This window comes from Cygnus atratus, chromosome 6 (genome assembly GCF_013377495.2).
Source record: "Cygnus atratus isolate AKBS03 ecotype Queensland, Australia chromosome 6, CAtr_DNAZoo_HiC_assembly, whole genome shotgun sequence".
In the NCBI taxonomy this organism is placed as follows: domain Eukaryota; kingdom Metazoa; phylum Chordata; class Aves; order Anseriformes; family Anatidae; genus Cygnus; species Cygnus atratus.
The window spans coordinates 715,368-733,259 of NC_066367.1; the positions used below are offsets into that span (position 1 = coordinate 715,368).

Sequence of the window (17,892 nt, forward strand, 5' to 3'; positions counted from 1 at the left end):
CGGTTCTGTGACTTGCTTTACACAGAGTTCCTTTGCTCTCTACGAGGTCCGTCCCAGAGGAAATGGTTATGCCACACAGTATCATAGTAGGACTAACTGCTATTCCTGCCATGTACCATCATTCTTTTGGTTGAACTTCACATCTGGGAGCTGGGCTTGGTGGGGAGGGGAAAGAGGAGAGAAATACCTTGATGAGCTGGCTAAGCAGGAAACAATAAAGTTGTGCTCGCTGCTTAAAGGTCTATGGCTCTCGTACACAAAGAGTAAGCATCTGTGAAGGTGATGTTTGTATCTACTTTCTGCTTTCTGTTTTGACAGTTGTTCAAAGTTGGAAGACTTGCCAGCAGAGCAGTGGAACCACGCCACAGTTCGCAATGCCTTAAAGGAACTGCTCAAAGAGATGAATCAGAGCACATTAGCCAAAGAATGCCCTCTCTCACAGGTCAGTGTTTTTAGCAGGCTTAGGGAAAGACAGATTTCCAAGATCCAACGTTTTTTTCTTTTTCAGTAAAGGGCTTAGTAAAGGGGGAAACCATTCCATGAATATTGAATTATTTTCTTGTTTTCCTTAGAAAGGAGAAATTCTAATTAATATGGAAAAGATTATTTGTATACCAGGTTTTATTAGTTGGTTGTCAGGTGGAAATTAAGAATTGGTTGATTTCTATTCAAATATTCAGAGGGTTTTCATCTAGATATTTTTCTGAAGCTTTTTCAATAGGACTGACAATTGTCAAGGGTGAGCTCGGAGTAGCTTCTTCCCACTAGGACCTGCCTCCCCTACTAACCCACATGTAGCTCTCATCAGCTTCCAACTGTGATAAAAAGTATGCCTTTTTAACAGTTGTATCTCAATTTCTAAAGAACAGCAATAAAAACATAGATGTAATTATCTTTAAAAAAGAACAAAAACTCATAGTTTTGTTCTCCATGACTGCTTTATAAATGACAGCAATGTCGTGTCTAAGACAGACAGGTTCCTACAGATATCATGAGCTCTATTTGTACTTCGGATTGTCATAACCAGAGATTCAAAAAGTTTTCATGACTGAAGCCTCCTTGCTTCGCACAAAAACAGAAAAACATTTCAGCACTCAGACCAAGCAACTTTGCTAGGACCAAAAAGTATATTGCCTTCTAAAAGCTTCATTAGAATCTTATGTTAATCTGTTTGTTGTATCTTTTAAAAGTCAAAACATCAGTAAGTCCTGCTTGCTAAAAAATCCATTGCATCCAACTGCCTGTCTTGTGTTACACTGTACACTCATCCTGCAGTTCATGATCCAAAGCCTCCGTGAACCAAGAGAATTCTTTCTATCTGTAACTTAACACAAATTAGCCTCACTGTCTTATGACTACAACTCCAGGGAAAGCACGGGGGTACAGAGGTGAGTTACAGAGCAGAATTTAGGTCTCTGCAATAGGTAGGAATTGCTTTCCGGCAGAAAATGTTCCTCACCTTCCTTAGTCATGTTAGGTCTGCAGATCTAAAACAAATGGAAAGGCTGGGTAAGCAAAAGCTGCGTAACTTGCCTTATTTACTAAAGGAGTAGCAGCGACTCGAGATATGCACAGAGCATAAGTGCGTTGAATACGGAAGTATTTTTCTTTTCACACAGTTTAAGTGTAATTTCTTTAAATAGAATTATCTGTGGAATCTGGTCAGCTAATGATGATTGCAGCATATGGTTGTCTCTGCCCAGTCTTCTTCAATATGCAGTATAACTAAACTATGCATCATTTCATATGCAGAATTCATTTGTTGTCTAGGTCTTGTTCCTCCCACTTGAGTTTCAAAGCCTACCAGGTAGAAATGCTGTAGTTGGTTTACTCTTCCTATAACCTCAGTATGACAGATATTAACAAGATTACTGATGGCAGGACTGTAGCAGCAAGAATCCTTGCCCTAGTACTTATTTAGTGGTCAAAGCTAAATAGAGATAGAAAATTGAGCTTGCTGACTTTTAAGTGCAGCTGTGAGTCACCTTGAGCAGTGACTAACCCCTGAACCAGGACTGCAAGAATTCAGTATTTATTATTATTATTGCTATAAAAAGTTTTAGTTTCTTTTGTTTTGGCTCAAAAAATGCAAAAGATACAACGGAAGGTTGTATAGGAACTGTCTATTACCATCATCTGAATATGCCTCTAATACAATTCCTTCTCCCAAATCAGTTTTAGAAAAATATCGTGCCAAATGTGAAATGTCATTACAACCCCCTTGTGGTTAATATATTATTGACAGCAGCAAATTGCAGAGTGGTCTCTTAGGAGTCGAACTGCAGAGTAAATGCTGCTGCTTATTAATGTGTTCACAGTGCCTCAAGTACAGAAGTGGAAAGGGGCAGCGCGGGGAGCTCTCGCTCCCATCCGTAACGGTTCTCTGTCTCTGCTTCTCAGTGCATGAGCTCTCCATGCAGCCCAGATGGGGATTCTGATTGCCGCTAATGGGAAATGTAATCATTCACTTTGATTTAAAATTGTTCTGTTTTTTTTTTTTTTTTTTTTTTTTTTCCTGCTAGGTGTATTATGTGGCTGCAGCTTAGCTACCCTTAGCATAAGGCTGCTGTTCAAACAAATAAATCCCAGTTAACCAAGCTGAGAGGAAGGAGGGTAGGTTGGGGGAGTGTGTGTGGCAGAAGGAAATCCAATTACTTCAGCGTTTCCATCTTTGCATAGAGACCTCTGTCTCTCCTGTATACTACATAACTCATTTCAGTGCTGACCATGTATTTTGTCTCCTTGCTGGAGCAAGATTTTTTGGGATGCGAGCATATTTTTCTCCTTGAACTTTCTGCACCAAATTTTCTTTATGTGGATATTTCTCAGGTTCAAGTCCCAGAAGTTTTCCTTTGACATGGCTGTCTTGGCCATACACCTACCAAACATATCTGCTACTTCGTATAATCTATACCTTTGTTAAGGATTTTCCCAGGAAAAATATGCACTATTTAGAAATTTGCAATTAGTGAGTGGTGTTTGTTTGTTTGTTTGTTTTTGCCACTCTCTTCCGGATATGTATTCCCTTTTTGCATACTCATCAAGATTCCTGATAGAAATACCCCTAGGGTCCCTTTCAATTTAATAATGAGGGTTGTTTTTTTTTTTTTTGTAGTTTGGAAGTTGTTACGGTTCTTTCCCCTGCTGTATTGTCAAGCGGCTGAACAGAATCTGTCCTGAGTTTTTTTTGCCAGTGGTTGATTTATTGCTTAAATTTACTATTTAGCTTAAGCTTTGCTTTCTCAAATACAGGTTAATGGGTTAATATATTCCATGGTACTTAATAGCCCTACAATTTCATTAATGTCAATTTATTGTAGAGCTAGAGGATTTGGGGAAGAAAACCAGAAAAGCCAGGTTGTTATGTAGGCAGACCTAAACAATTTTCCCACCTTCCCTAAGTGACTGGAAATATAACTAAAGTGACACTAAAAAAAAATGGAAGTTAGCTCAACTTTGTTGAAAATCCTTCCTTAGCGGAGGCTAGCATAGTACCATGCTTTCACAATACTACTGCTTGTTAAAGTGATTCAGAACAAGGGAGGATTTATGGGGAAGGAATTGTTGCTGACTACCACAATGTTAGGTTTATGTCTCAAAATATTGATTTTAATTAGAAAATTGAATCTCGGTTTTAGAAATTGAAGTCGCCACTTAAAAAGGCTCTGACTTTATAGCCTTCCAGCTCTACTGCACTGCACCAGAGCAGCTTTCAAGTGGAAAAGTTAAAGTGCAAAGGCACAAGATCCTCTTTACTGAAAGTGAAATTACGTGTTGAAGAATGAAACCAGCCTGCACCAATCAGTAGACTTAAGTCTCTCAGTTTTGCTCACATTGTGTTTTAAGTCCCCCAAGCTCAGGACTGAGGAGCAACTGGAGTTGCATGACACTGCAGTGAATTTGTTATAAGGATGGATAAATCTGGGAGGGAGGAGGGGATGTTTTTGTTTTTAAAATTGTTAAAATTGAGTAAGCCAATGTGTAAGCTTTGTAGCTTTACAGAGAAGAGATGGTGTAGATCCCATTTTCCTCAAGAGCCTGCAGGAGCCTGTGGGCCAGAGTTTGAACCTATGGTAAATATCTTGTTTTAGTCATGAGGTCATGCTAGTTATCTCATCTCTGTGCACAAAGGTCATGCAATGTGCCAGTGTTTTTTCTGAGCTTTGTTATTAAGCGAAGAAGGAGGACAGAAGAAAACTGTGATTTCTGGAGAAGGTGCTTTGGCTCCCATGTGTTAGTGGTTTTAGATTGCATTTCCTTGCTTGAGTTTGTACACATGCTGGGAGTGATTTGACCCTGGAAGAGTTAAGGAGGGAAAAGCAAAATGTTGTTTCTAAAAAGATGCCTTGTCTTCAGAATGGAAGAAGGAAGGAGAAAAAAAAAAAAAAAGAAAAACTGCCAGTAACCAGAGTCTTTCTCACCCTGTGGGCAGAAACATCCCACATATAAACTATCCGTTTTATGGGTATCAGGTGCTGCAGAACAGCTCTGTTCCTCTCTGCTTCCAGTTGGCTTGCAATGAGAGTCATTTAAAGGGAATTCACAAAGAGCAGAGAGAGTGGCAGTGGTTAAGCAAGTGATACTTCAGTTTTGTTCATCTTTGTTGTGGTTTCTGGCTGTTCTCTATTGTAGTATGCATAGTTGCTTTTACCCTGAATAGCACTGTTAATTTCTTTTATGGGTGATTTTTCACACAAGGGCTAATCACATGTTTCTATAAATTATATTAATTTAACTTATTTGCCTAACTGTTGTTCTGTAGCGCGTAGCACGGATGTTCCCTCATTCTTGGCTGTGTGGTCTCACTGCATTTGGAAGCAAAACAGAGACATCTGAAAAGTGTTATTTGGATTATGCATGCTGAAGCATCTAATCTTACCTTTAGGATCTGGTGCCTAAATCATGATTGCTCTCACCCAGGTGCAGTGAGCGTGTGTTCACCAGGATGGCACCAACTTTTGCTATGCAACTAAAGTTTAGATATTGTAAAATCACAAGTACAAATTAAAGTAGAAGCAGAACTGTCCCCACCTCCGGCTGGTACTGCATCTTTTTTGCTTTATAAGTGAACCAGAGTAATTATGTTCGGGGATTTACAATGGAGAATAAAACCAATTTTGTGTACTCATCAGGCACTGCTTTTTGGTTTTAAAGGCAAAAATGGATGATATGCAATGCACTTGCATGTCATTCACTTACCCCGGAAAAATTTCTAATTAGGCGAGATATTTTAAAATCATTTTTGTCTTTTTTTCTGTACTTCCAGAGTATGATTTCATCCATTGTAAATAGTACATACTATGCCAATGTTTCAGCAACCAAGTGCCAGGAGTTTGGGAGATGGTACAAAAAGTACAAGAAGATTAAAGGTAAATTGATTTTTTTCTAACTTTCCAAGTTCTTTAACTTCTGCTGACAGTTTGTGATTATTTGCTTTAAGTAAAAGTGATAATAAGCTTTAATAATATTAGTGAATTTGTCTACAAATAGGGCACAGTCACAGCACATTTGAAATTTAATCTGATACTTTACAAACAAGGCTGGCGTGGAAACATAGGCCTCTTAATACATGCTTCTAATATCCCATTTAGTTGTGCTGAAAGATCAACTGTGTTTTGAATTCAACTAAAATGTTTTGGAAAAAAGAAGTGTTCTAGTAGCTCAGAATTAAAAAGTTAGATTGCTGTGTAGATTACCTTAGCTGCATTATATTCATGAAACCTAAAAAACTTGTCTAAGTTACATGTGCCCTTTCTCTCTGTTTTAAATACTGCTAAGCATTCTGGCATTCCTGCCATATTTTATCATGTAGAGTCTGGATAACAGTGGAGCATTTAGTACCCAATCATTAGGAGACATTACTAAATAATGTATGCTGCTGCATCCACTGAAGTTAAGATGAAAATAGTCCATTGTTTATATTATTTCTACAACGAAATTGTATTAGTTTGTTGGCAGTAAAATGCCTGAGGCGGTAAAAATTATTCTACATATGTTCATACTGCTCTCACCACTGAAATGTGTGATCACCTTCCAGTAGTACCCAAAGTGATGTGACACACATCCGTCACGTGTAGTTTGTTCTTTTATTCATTCTTTCCTTTGGGAAGTGACGTGTGTGTGTGTGTGTGTACTGGACTTTTTTGTTGTTGTTTGTTTTTTGTTTTAAAACACATATCCTTTTAGCACAAGTTTAGCAATAGTCAAAAGCTTTTCTACAGTACTAATTGCCTCCTCATTTTCCAAATGACCATCACCCCTGGAGATTAGCGTTACCCTATGATAGTTTTTTTGTTCCTTTGTTTTTTAAGTTTTTCTCTCTGTTACACCACTGAAGGGGAGGGTTCATTGTCTGAAGGCAATGTCTATTTTTGTTGTTTCTGTCTGTGATACTTTCAGTGGCCAGGAAAATAATAACACGATTCACAGGCATTATGCAGAAATACAGTAATGTCCTGTTCTTCTTGAGAAGCCATTATATTTTTAGTTACGTGAAGATCAGCATCTTTCAAAAACACTCTTTTTCCTCTTAAAAAGCTGTCATACATGAGATAGGAAAGTTTGCTTGTTTAGTTTCCATAGGACAGAGCAGAAATCTGCATAACAATACCATAAAGAGTCTGCTTCTCAAATTAGGAACACATGAATCAAAATTGCGTAAAATATCAGAATAAGTTCTGAGGCATTTGTTTTTCCTCTGATATCCATCTGGCTCACGTGGCACATACCTGTAGGATTCCCAGGCTTTGTCTGTGTAGTGATAGATTTTCACTAGGCAAAAAATAAAAGGAATGTTTTATAGTGAAATTACCTGTGGATAGAAGGAAGATTGTTCAGGCAGAAGTGGGGTAACAATGTAGATGAGGAAATGGAGGTGTTGCTTTTCACCTGTTAAAATGGTTTAGGCTAGAAGTAAAAATGTTGATTGGACATTTTAGTTCATGGTTACCCTGGTGCCAGATAAACTGGATAGTTTCTTCTCACTCTAAATTGCTGTTGTGTTATGCAGAAGTGTTTCTTTTCTCTAAATGGCATCTCTTAATAAAAGAATTTTATTTGAAGTGCTCTAACATATCCTCTTGGTTAAAAAACAACCAAAGGAATCAAACAGCTTCAAGGTCATCACCGTTCGCTTTTACTTGCCATTCTAGGAGAACAGAGATGGGCTTTTTTCTTTCTTTCTTTTTCTTCTTTTTTTCCAAACTGGGCAAGGGTGTAATGCCAGTTGCAGAGGCGCTGGAAGCTCTTAACTGTAGTGTTCTTAACTGTAGAGATGCCACTACAGCTTCTGAGTGTTTCTAGCACACTGCTGTCTTACACTTTCTTCCATTCTTAGAGCATTGAATTCTTTACGCTCTTACTTTTTTTTTTTTTACTTAGTAAGTGCACAGTTAAATTGTTAAGTGCCGTAAAAGCAGAATGAGACCTCAGTCAAGAGGTCAAGGACCCAAACCAGAAGAGTTTACCAGATAACTCTGCATATGTGCTATTCAAAGAGAGACAGCCTGTCGTTGCTGTTTGGAAGTGTGTGTGTGTGTGTGCGTGTTAGTGGGAGGAGAAAAAGGAAGGTTAAGGTATGTGTGAAGTAAACACAAGCTGCTATAAAGCAGTTCAAGTCGTGTTGATTCGTCAGCCATATGAGTGGAAGAGAAAACAAAGAATCTACAGCAGGTAGATTGGTGCATGAAGAAAAAACATCCATGGATCTTCAGGGCAGTAATCTAGACCCCCTGGCAACAGGAAGGCTTCTGCACTTCTTTGGGAGGTTTCAATTTCTCATCATCTCTCTTTTCAAGTTGTTTTGTTTCTTCTCTGTAGCCAGATATTTCTACAGGACAGCTCAGTTAGTATGCAAAATCAGTGACTTACATGCTTCAGTCATCACATATTCCTTTAATAAAAATAAAACAAAACAAAACAAAACCTTAAATTTTCTATAAAGGTGGATAGATGATGCAGCAATTCACTTTTGGATAATCTGGATAGATTGGATAAAACTAACTTAGAGTCACTGAGACGAGCCCCCATATCCATGTGTAAGTCTAGAGCTGGTTTATTAGAAAGTAAAAGCAAAAAACAATTCACATGAGCTGTGGTAAGTGCAAAATAGGAAGGAGCTTCAAAATAACTTTATTGACGTTGCAAGCTAAATGCAGCCTACAGTGTTAAATGTGTTTTCTATTATCTGCTAATGTCTGTTTTAATAAAACAGTGGGAACTAAATGGTTGCTTCTTAATCAAAACCATGATTTCCTAAACATAAGCTATGTGATTCTGTTACAAATTGCCACATATAGATCTCCTAGGTCAAACTTTTTTCCTTTCTCATAGAAATAAATAAACACTAAAATAATTATACACTCTGGAAGATCAAAGTAATTACAACTGAAGCCATGCAAAAATAAAAAGTTCTCTGGAAAAAAAAATGAAAAGCATCAGGTTGCAGAGTATATAGTTAACGTTTAAATAAATATAAGAAAGTGAACAATCAATAATTTGATATCATTAGCAACAGATGTAAAAACTATATAGAAATGGAATTGTATGAAATCTCAAGTAAACATTCTCAGTGTGCATTCTGTTGAACTCACCGAAAAGACAGCTAAACTATTTATGCTTGTAATTTAAAAAAAAAAGTTTTCAGTTAGTTCAGCTCAGCATGGCGATTTTGTCTTGTGTCAAGACCATGCTAGAATAAAATTCTGCTTGAATTTTTTCTCCCACCCCACCCGAGCCCCTTAAGGTTTTAAGATGTTCACAGTTTACTCAGTGGCACGAGAGTTAGTATACAGACAGATCCTGCAATTTGCTGGTGTGAGGATGGAGACTTTTTTGTCTCCTCCTGGCTCAGAGTCTCCTTGGAATACACGTGTATTTGAAAGAGAGCTTACATTTACACAGTTCTAACGGAAAATATATAGAAGTTGGGAAACAAGAAGCTTACAGCTCTTCTGTGAACTTTCTCTTCCCCCTGTGGACCTGTGTAATCATTTGGGGTGGTAATTAAGCTATCTAGTTTGCATTGTCATTTGTTCAGAATATGCACCATGAATGAATGTAATATTACTGTGCAAAGCCTTTTTTTTTTAAAAAAAAAAAACTTTATTTTCATTGTTTTTTTCATGTTTTTGGGGGATGCATGAACTTTTGGTACACAGTTGCATACATGACAGGGCTTAGGTATGTTTAAACCTACTTGAATGAATGACACTTCACCTTTTTTAACAAAGGCTACATACTATTACTGTAATGATAACTGTACAGCAGTGGCTTACTCCACTGATTCTCAAGCTGTCTTCCTGCTGCCCAGTCCCACAGGGATGGTCCTCTCAAGCTGAAAACCATGCCTTTGGTTTCTCAAGATGCTGAACTTCCTAAAGCTGGGAGAAGGTATTTGACATTGTTGGAATTCAGGATTTGAATAACTGGCTTAATCTTTCTTAGAAGGAAAACAATAATAAAATGTAAGCTTTACACCCAGTGGTGGTTCAGTGTCTGTCAAAAAATAAATGCTTTCCACTATCATTACCTCCATTTTACAGGTGGAGAAATTGAGGCAGAAAGGAGCGTAGTGACATGACCACAGACAGTCAGAAAACCATTGTCAGAGCCAGAGTGACACCAAACCTTTTGTGCATGGTTATATGATGTTTAAAAGGCTTTCACTAGTTCTTCATTAGATTAACAAATAGATATGCAAATGAAAATAAGACCTTGTAAGTAACTGTATACACACAGTTCTATATGGAGAGAAATATGCCAGAACTTTGCCATGCAACTCAGGTCACTGTCAAGGGATAAAACTTGTACCAGTTACCTACTCATTGCCCAGTATTTTGGGGTCATAGCATTTCAAATATTTTTTAGCTCTATTTCTCAATAGATATTTCACTTCCCAAGTGTCATGCTTTCTATTTTTATCAGAAGGGCTATCACTGTATCAGAATTCTTTCACAACTGAAACTCTTAACTTGTGTGAATCTTTTCTTTTTGCCTGATGACACAGCTTAGCTTGGTGGGAGGAAGTTAGGAAGGCAGAGGGCAGAAATAAAAATACTCTGAACTTAAAAATAAAAAGACATATTTTCTTTGTCTGCGTATTAAGAACATTTCATTTTTTTGCTCCTGCCATCAGTGGCTGTCAAAATATAGCTTTCAGTGGATGTGAGTTTTGAGACTGTGGCTGTCTCAAAGTTTTTGTGGAATGATGAGTCTCTTCTGTTTAAAGGAGGAGGGCTCAGTTATTTCTGTTTCAATAGATCTGGAACCAGCTTCCATAAGAATAAGCTTTTATAGCTTCCTTAAATAGAGAATCTGCTTTGGCTGCTCTTTGTTTTTTCCAGTATTACTGATTTGTTGTTGTGTGCTATTTCATTCTTGAAAGTATGTTTGCTTACTTCCCATAAGGGATAGACAGAGCAATGTGCCTTTCTTTTACTGTGTTCTAGACGCCATTATAGGTTAAGAGAGGTTAGAAATAGGGTTCAGATGGGTTCCCAGCTTTGTTGTTTCTAGGCTGAAGGAGCCTAGGGTTGCAGCGTGGTGATAATGCCAGTGTGAGTCTGGTGAAAATATTCATTATGTGCTTTGATGAATAGTTTTGAATTGTTCCTCTGAAGCAGATGTTGCAGAAGCCCCATGAAAAGGCCCACCAGATTATTCTCAGACAGTGTTTTTAACCTTTAAAAATAACCTATTTATTGATACGTGTGTGTGTATGTAAATAGGTGTTTTTAGTTATGTGTATGTGTGTATATATATATATATGTTTGTATATACATAAGCAGAGAGATCTTGATCTTCGACCTTTTTAACTAACCAGTTGAGGCAGAAATGTTAATTTTTTTAAGAGGAGATAATTTCATGTGCTATTTGGATATTAGTTGCAGCTCTGGCACTAAACCAGATAGGGTCATTTAGGTCAGCTGTGTGGCTTTTGACATTACTGTAATTTTTCCTTTGCTTGCTTTTATACTCCTGACTCTGTTTTTATTTCACTTAAAATAGCACTTTCCTCACTTTCTTAAGGAAAAAGATAAGAAAATAGCATCATTCACAGGCAAGCATTTCAGCATCTCGATCACAAAAAGGACCTAAAGATTGTTTCTGGCTTGAGCACATCCTTACAGTCTGTAGACTGCTGTGCTGTTTTATGGGGAGAGAAGTTCCTTGATTTGCATTGGTCATGAGGAAAAAGTGGAACCTCTCTCTAAATAAAAGCTTAAACTTGGCACATTTCAGCAAGAATTAGAGTTGACTACTGGTTTCCCCACCCACATTAGAATTTTGTATTTCAGTCTTGTCCCTGATGTTAAGTACCACTCTGGGGGATTTGTGTGTGCATATTGTTCAAAAACAATTTACCCACTGCAGTATGTTCCAGGAGCTCTATGAATTGTGGCTCTCTTGGCTATTCCTCTGTATAAAGAGAATTAAAACAGACGCTTTTTTTTTTCTTCTTAAGCTTAACTTTTCTCTAAAGTCAATGCATGTATAAATTTCAGCTTTGCAAAGTGTCTTTCATTTCTTGTGGCTTTTTGGATCAGTGGCTCTCACTCTTAATAGTAGATGTGTCACAGCAGGAGGATATGTCAATTAGCTGAATGCCATCTTGTGCGCATGCATGTGGCTGGAGCTGCAGCCATTGCTGCTGCAGGGAACATATGTCAGTACAATAGAGGTTGGAAGCCTTTCTGTAGAAAAAACTGCCCAGCCATTCGTCCCCTCTATTTTGTCCCTGCCATGCGGAAGTTTTTTATGACTACTTGATTTTATTCCTTTTTTTAATTTAGGTATACCGACTGACACTGCTCAGGTAACCTCACTCTCTCAACTTTATGGTTTTAAAATGTCTCCTGTTCCAAGCACAGTGTTATTCTCAGCGAGGACCAGTTGTGCACAGAGGCTGTGACTTCTGTCCAGCCACTTTTGATTTCTTAGTGAATATAGAATGGTCTTCTTCATTTTTAAAAGCAAATACTTTTTTTTTTAATCTCTAGAATTTCAAAATAATTTTTCCTTAATATGTAAAAAATATTTTGAACAAACAACGTGTTATTTCAAAATGAGAGAATTTTTTTGAAAGTAAGAACTAGTGGAGTTTAGATTGGAAAGGGAGGAAGACCTGAAGCTTAGACACAGGCATAAGCTTTCCTGGTTTGAAGCTGCGATGTGACTGTCTCTCATCATGTGGATTTCATGGTATACATAATCCATTCTGTCACTACAACAGAGTTGAATTCTGTTCATTCCTAGTATCTGAAGGGCTTATGTGTCTGTCTTAATGATGTTTGTGTTCTGTCTCATTCCTTTCATCATCTCTGATGTTATGAGTCAGGAAGGGATGTGTACTTATCTCCCAGAGGGACTGCACAGTTGTTTGGGTTTTCTAGGCAATTTGCACCTCCTTCTTGAGGTGTCCGTGAAAGGTTAGTACTTAAATAGCGGGACAGACTTCCATCACAGTACTTTGACAGGGAGCAAGATATTTTTATATCAGATGAGACAATCAGTCCATCTAAACCAGTATGCTGCGTTTCTGTCAGTTCTGAGTAATGTTTCCCCTAATTCTCCTTTTCCATTTTACACGACCAATATTTATACATTAGACTTCGTGGTCTCCAAAGTGCCTTCAATGTAATGCTTCCCTCTGTCATATGAAGAATGGAGTTCATACTGCTTTATGCCCTCCTTAACCTATACAGTAATCCAGAAATAATCTAAAATTAATTCAAGGGTTATATTCTTCCTTTCTGAGAAGCGGCTTTGGAAGCAATGCAGTCCAGGAACAGCCCATCAGAAGAATATGACTTCCTATGTTTAAGCAGAATTGACAGAAAGCATGTTAGGGTCTGTGTGTCCCAAGGGATGATGTGGATCTCCTCTCGAGGACAAGAGAAAGAGAAAGTCAGCTGCACATAGATAGACAACAGTGTTACTTCAGTCTGTTCAGTTCCCCCAACACTGATGCTGATCAAAGGCCTACTTTTATGACGATTCTTCCAAAATACAAAAATAGTGACTTTTCCTTTGGTGGAAACTGAGCGATTTGCAACACAACGGAGAACAGACAATGGCCTTTCTCATCTGTTTTCCATTTGGCTTGGATAAAGGCCTTTGCTACCCACAGCCAGCAGCCAAACAATTTCTGTATGTGCTCTGTAGCTATTTTGAGGTTATTTGCTGTCCTGCAGGAGTAGAGGAAGGGAAGGGTTTTAAAAGTTACAATTTCCTATCAAGTGTACCTCTCCAGTCAACCTGCATTTTCTCCAGTCTTGACTGCAAGAACAAACGCCCAGCCAGAGGTCAGACAGTAAAGGAAGCCAGTGAATGACTTTGGGTAAATATGAAGATTGGATGTCGAATGAAAATGAGACTCCTCAGACCAGCCCTCTACACTGAAGTGGTTAAGTGGGCTGTGATTAAAAGAAATAAGTAGTTATCCTAATTATATATGAAAAGATACAGAATTACCACTTTAAAAGCACCTCGTGTGCTCTTGAGTGGCTCTGTTATTTACCGAGTAGTAGTTCATAATTACGTACCGTAAGCAAGACGACACCTTGTTGGAGTAGTGAAGCCACCCCGTCTCTCCGAGTCATAGGGTGGTGTGGTGTTGGAGAGTGCTTCATCCCCCAGGTTCAAATCTTGCACTGGTGAGTAGGGTGGTGCTCAGCCATGAGAAATTGTGGGAACCTTTCTATCTAAAGTTTGGTGCTGGGCATAGTGAAGCTCACAAACAGAGCTGTGCTGTCCCAGGCTAGCTTGGTTTGGCCATTACCGCTGCTGGTAATGGCTTTTATGCTCACCAGGTTTTAAATAATAAAACAAAGAAGCAAGCTCTGAAGCCATTGCACTGGAAAACAACCCTGGGGTGGTGACATCCTGTCACAAATGAAGTATGGCAGTCCTGCCGGCTAGTAACTTATTACAAAATGTTTCTTTACCAGTCTCTTCCTGCTCTGTTTGGGGCAAAGTGCCTGTGTGCCTGTAATACTGAAAAGTCCGGGACTTGCTGGGTGATGGGTGCTAGAGGGTCCTCTATGACACCATTGGAGTGCGGTGCTGGGAGTCATGTTAAGCTCTTGCTCTCCCAGCTGCATCCATTATTGTGTGTGCTAAAGAATTTGGTTTCCAGTGCTGTCCGTCAGTTCAGTGCCGTTCCTAAGCCCTAAATACCCCACAGGCTCTTTGTGAGAATGTTCCTATTAACAGCTTGGTGGAAATAAAGGTTGAGGGGAAGGGAAGGTGGAGAAATAAATCTTATTTTAAATCTCTTGAGCTAGTTTCATTTCAAATGGAAAGTTGCATGCAGACCACCCCAAGCTATTGTGCTGGGGACTGCGTCAGCTGTTTGACTGTGTAAGGAAGATTTGGGTAGAGGTTAAGAGCATCACACAGGGAAGGGTGCATTGGGTTGCTTTTGTGCTGTATCCAGGATGTTTCTAACTCAGTATGAAGTCAAAATACATTGACGCACGTGGTAATCATTATGAGAAGAGAAAGGAACATTAAAACACGACAATTTGCTGCTCCCATTCTGGGGATTATGTTGGTCTCCAGCTGTTGCAGGGGCAGTGACATGTTGTGGCGGGGTATAGGCAAAAGGAGGGGCAGACACCATCCTGGAGCGCTCTGTGAGCTGCTTGCTGAGCTCGGGCACGGTACCAGTTGTCCAGGCACCTTGCATCTGCCTACCTGGGGTATGGCTTCAGGAGGGCAGGCTCTGAAATATGGAGGTACTGTTGTACTTGGCTTAAAAGAGTTCTTGGGGGAAAATGCTGAAGAATTGTATACCAGGCAGCGCAATGCAGGGAGAAAATGGAAAACGCTGTCTTGTCTTTTGCTTTGGTCACACCACAGATGGAAGGTGGGTAACAGCCTCCTTGACTAGCTTTTGTGGAACTAGCACAGGCATTGCTAGCAGGGGAGCTTTCTTACCAATACTTGAATGTAGGCTTCACGTGTCCATGGTGCCCTATCCTTCACAGTTTAAAGACTTGCTCCTCTGTCTTCACTGTTTTGTACATCAATGTATTCAAGTTTGTAAAGGATTATGTGGTCTGTAAATGTACACCCTGTTACAGTGGAGCAATAGGAGACACGGGAAGGAAAAGAGAGAGACTGTAATGGGGTAGGGACATGGAAAATGGAGGACACGAAAGGAAAAAACCCAGTTCAGGAGGATCTGAGGCAGAACATCAGTGTCACAACAGCTTTGTGGCTCCTGTATGCCTTTTTTTCTTAGAGCATTGCTGGCAAGCTGGCCTGCCTCTCAGGACAATGCCAGCCTCCATCTCGGCATTGTCTCAGGCTTGCCCCTATCCAGGCCCCGCAGAGCCCCCATCAGTCTGTAGTTACCAGCAAACAACAGGGAATCTGATATGGGAAATGGGCTGGAGAAGGAAAGAGGCTTGAGGAGTTGAGTAATGCACATTTTTTCCATCCAGCATAACTGTTAATGGTAACCTTTTATTATTGAAGTGGTTGAAGTGACTAGAATCTGGTTTGTTTATTGATAATATACGCGTGGCTCTATAGTCTAATGTGATCGAAAAAGGAAACTGATAACAAGGTAAAAATACACCTATGGAACCAAGTCAGGTGATGTCTCTGTATAATGTAATTGCAAGTAGCACTGCACAAATTAACAGCCTGGCAGCCTTTTCAACTTAAACTTTATTTTTATAGGGGTTTATAACTTGGCACTGATGTCAAGAGTGGGTGGAAACTTGGCAAATGTGGTTCAGCCCAGAAAGTGAATGTTATTTATATTTATTTCTCACCAAGTTTTCAAAAACACTTGGTTACTGTTTTTGTGTTCTAACAAGTAGTAATTTGTTGGTTTCAGTGACTTATTCTTGGTATATTTCTTAAACGGCAAAATAGTTGAAAAATTGTTTCAGCTCTCCTGAAGCTTCTCGTGGAAGGACTCTAGATCTCCAAGGGTGTAAATGAAGACTGAAAGTAGTTCTTGTTGTACTTCCTTTTAGCACAATGCTCCAATTATTTCATGTGCACTGAGCAACATCTTTATTGTATTTACATCAGATTAATTCCTGATTCTGAAGTAGCCACTGCACCTTTGGAGTAATTACATTTGGTTTTGCTGGCAACTGTATGTATTTAATGATATTACTCAGGTACAGGCTCACCGCAGAGAGGCTCGGGCGATCGTATAGCCACATGCGCTCTGAATGGGCCACAGCACAGAACATGGTCTTGAGCTGTGACAAAGCAGCCCCTCTTCCCCACACCCCTGCCCGCATGTGCCATCTCTGTATCAGGGCTCCGGCCCTGATGTTAATATTGCTCACATGGATCTCTTGTCTGTTTCTAAAGTTGGAGAATAGCAGTCTAGAGCCTTGTGAAACTAGCTGTCAGGGAGGAGTGCTGACATAATGAGGAGCAGCATTTGAACAGGGATTTTCAGTATTTTCAGCAAATTGAAATACCTATTATGTCTCTAGCAGGCTGTGTGTAATGTATCAAAATGGCCAGTTATTTACAATAGTGCTTGTATATTGCAAGTATGCATTGCTTTTCATAGTTGAAATATCCTGCACAAATAAGCACTTAGAAAATCACTTGGGTTGAAACACTGGCTTTTGTGAAAAGATGGAATTAAGAATTTTATTAGAAATGCTTAATTTTTATTTTAAAGTGTTTGTTTTTTTAAGCAAATATTTAATTGAAGGTTAAAGGTTTTGTGTATTTTTTTTTCTTTAACATAATAGAAAGAGGGAGTTAAAATTTCTGAAAATAAAATAAAAATCCTGGGTACTAATTCAGCTAGTTTTAAAATTCAATACTTGTAATGTTCTGGAACAGCTCTAAAGATAGAAGTGGTGGTGTTTGTGTGTGTTCTGGGCATGACTCCCTCCCTAGTGAGAATTCAGCCCTCTCGGTCTGAGATTAACTCTGGAAGGTGAAAAGAGCTGTCTTTCTATTTAGAAGGAAACGAAAAATCATCAGTAAACTGTTATCCTGAGTATTAACTGTGTAAATCTTCAAAGCTTTATATAGATTAAGTTTTTTTAAAAAAGAGTTCAAAGCCTTGTACAGTTGTTAATCATTATATAAGATGTAACAGCATTATGGCATTTATGAAATAAATTCTGTCTTGTTATTTGGTGAGGGCAACATACGGATGAGGTAGTAGTTTGCTAGTTGTGTGATAGTGGGGCCCAGGACACGTTTATATCAGATGGATAGATAAACACCTACCCAATTCCATGTAGTGAAGCTCATGGAATCTGCAACCTTGTGTAAAATGACTTCTGATTACTTAAAGTTATCTAACTAATAGTTTTACTTACACACTTTTAAAACTTATTTCCTATTTCCTCAATTTTTGTTTTGTTTTGTTTTGTTTTTAGAGGAAATTTAGTTTTGTAATATGTGCACTTAATTTTGCAGTTACATGAAAATATATTGCAGTATTGCTGATGTAAGATATTTAAAAGGGACATACCTGCATATATAATTGCAGTACATGCATTTGGTTTGTAGTGTTTCGTTTTTTGTAGTATGGTGACACTTAAGATTCGTGGATCTTTGTTGGACTAAACAATGTTATTTTAAGACTGTGAAGCCATAAAATAGCACTATAAACCAGCAAAAAGGTTGCCATCAGAATCTGTTTTCTGTAAAGTGGGCATTCATGCACAGTTCCTTCAAGCTTTCCAGACAGGCTTAGAGTGGTGAGACTCTGGATACAAGAACAATTGCTCTAAAATTTTCTCATGTCTGAATCAAGGACATGCACGGTTTTGTAGAACGCTTTCACATAAGCAACTCAATTCTGCTGTAGTGCATCCAGGTGAATTGATGATACCTGGTAACTTTATCCACACTTGATACAAGGTAGAGTTTATGTTGGAAAAGATATAG

General features: G+C 38.7%; 1 protein-coding gene across 1 annotated transcript in view; it reads left to right on the top strand.

The window, feature by feature from the left end:
* SATB2 (SATB homeobox 2) overlaps positions 1 to 17,892 on the top strand; it is a 132,039-nt gene that overhangs the window by 56,678 nt on the left and 57,469 nt on the right. Inside the window, 2 exon segments of the mRNA XM_035569741.2 lie at positions 319 to 442; positions 5,267 to 5,369. Of these exon segments, the coding sequence (XP_035425634.1) occupies positions 319 to 442; positions 5,267 to 5,369 (227 nt within the window).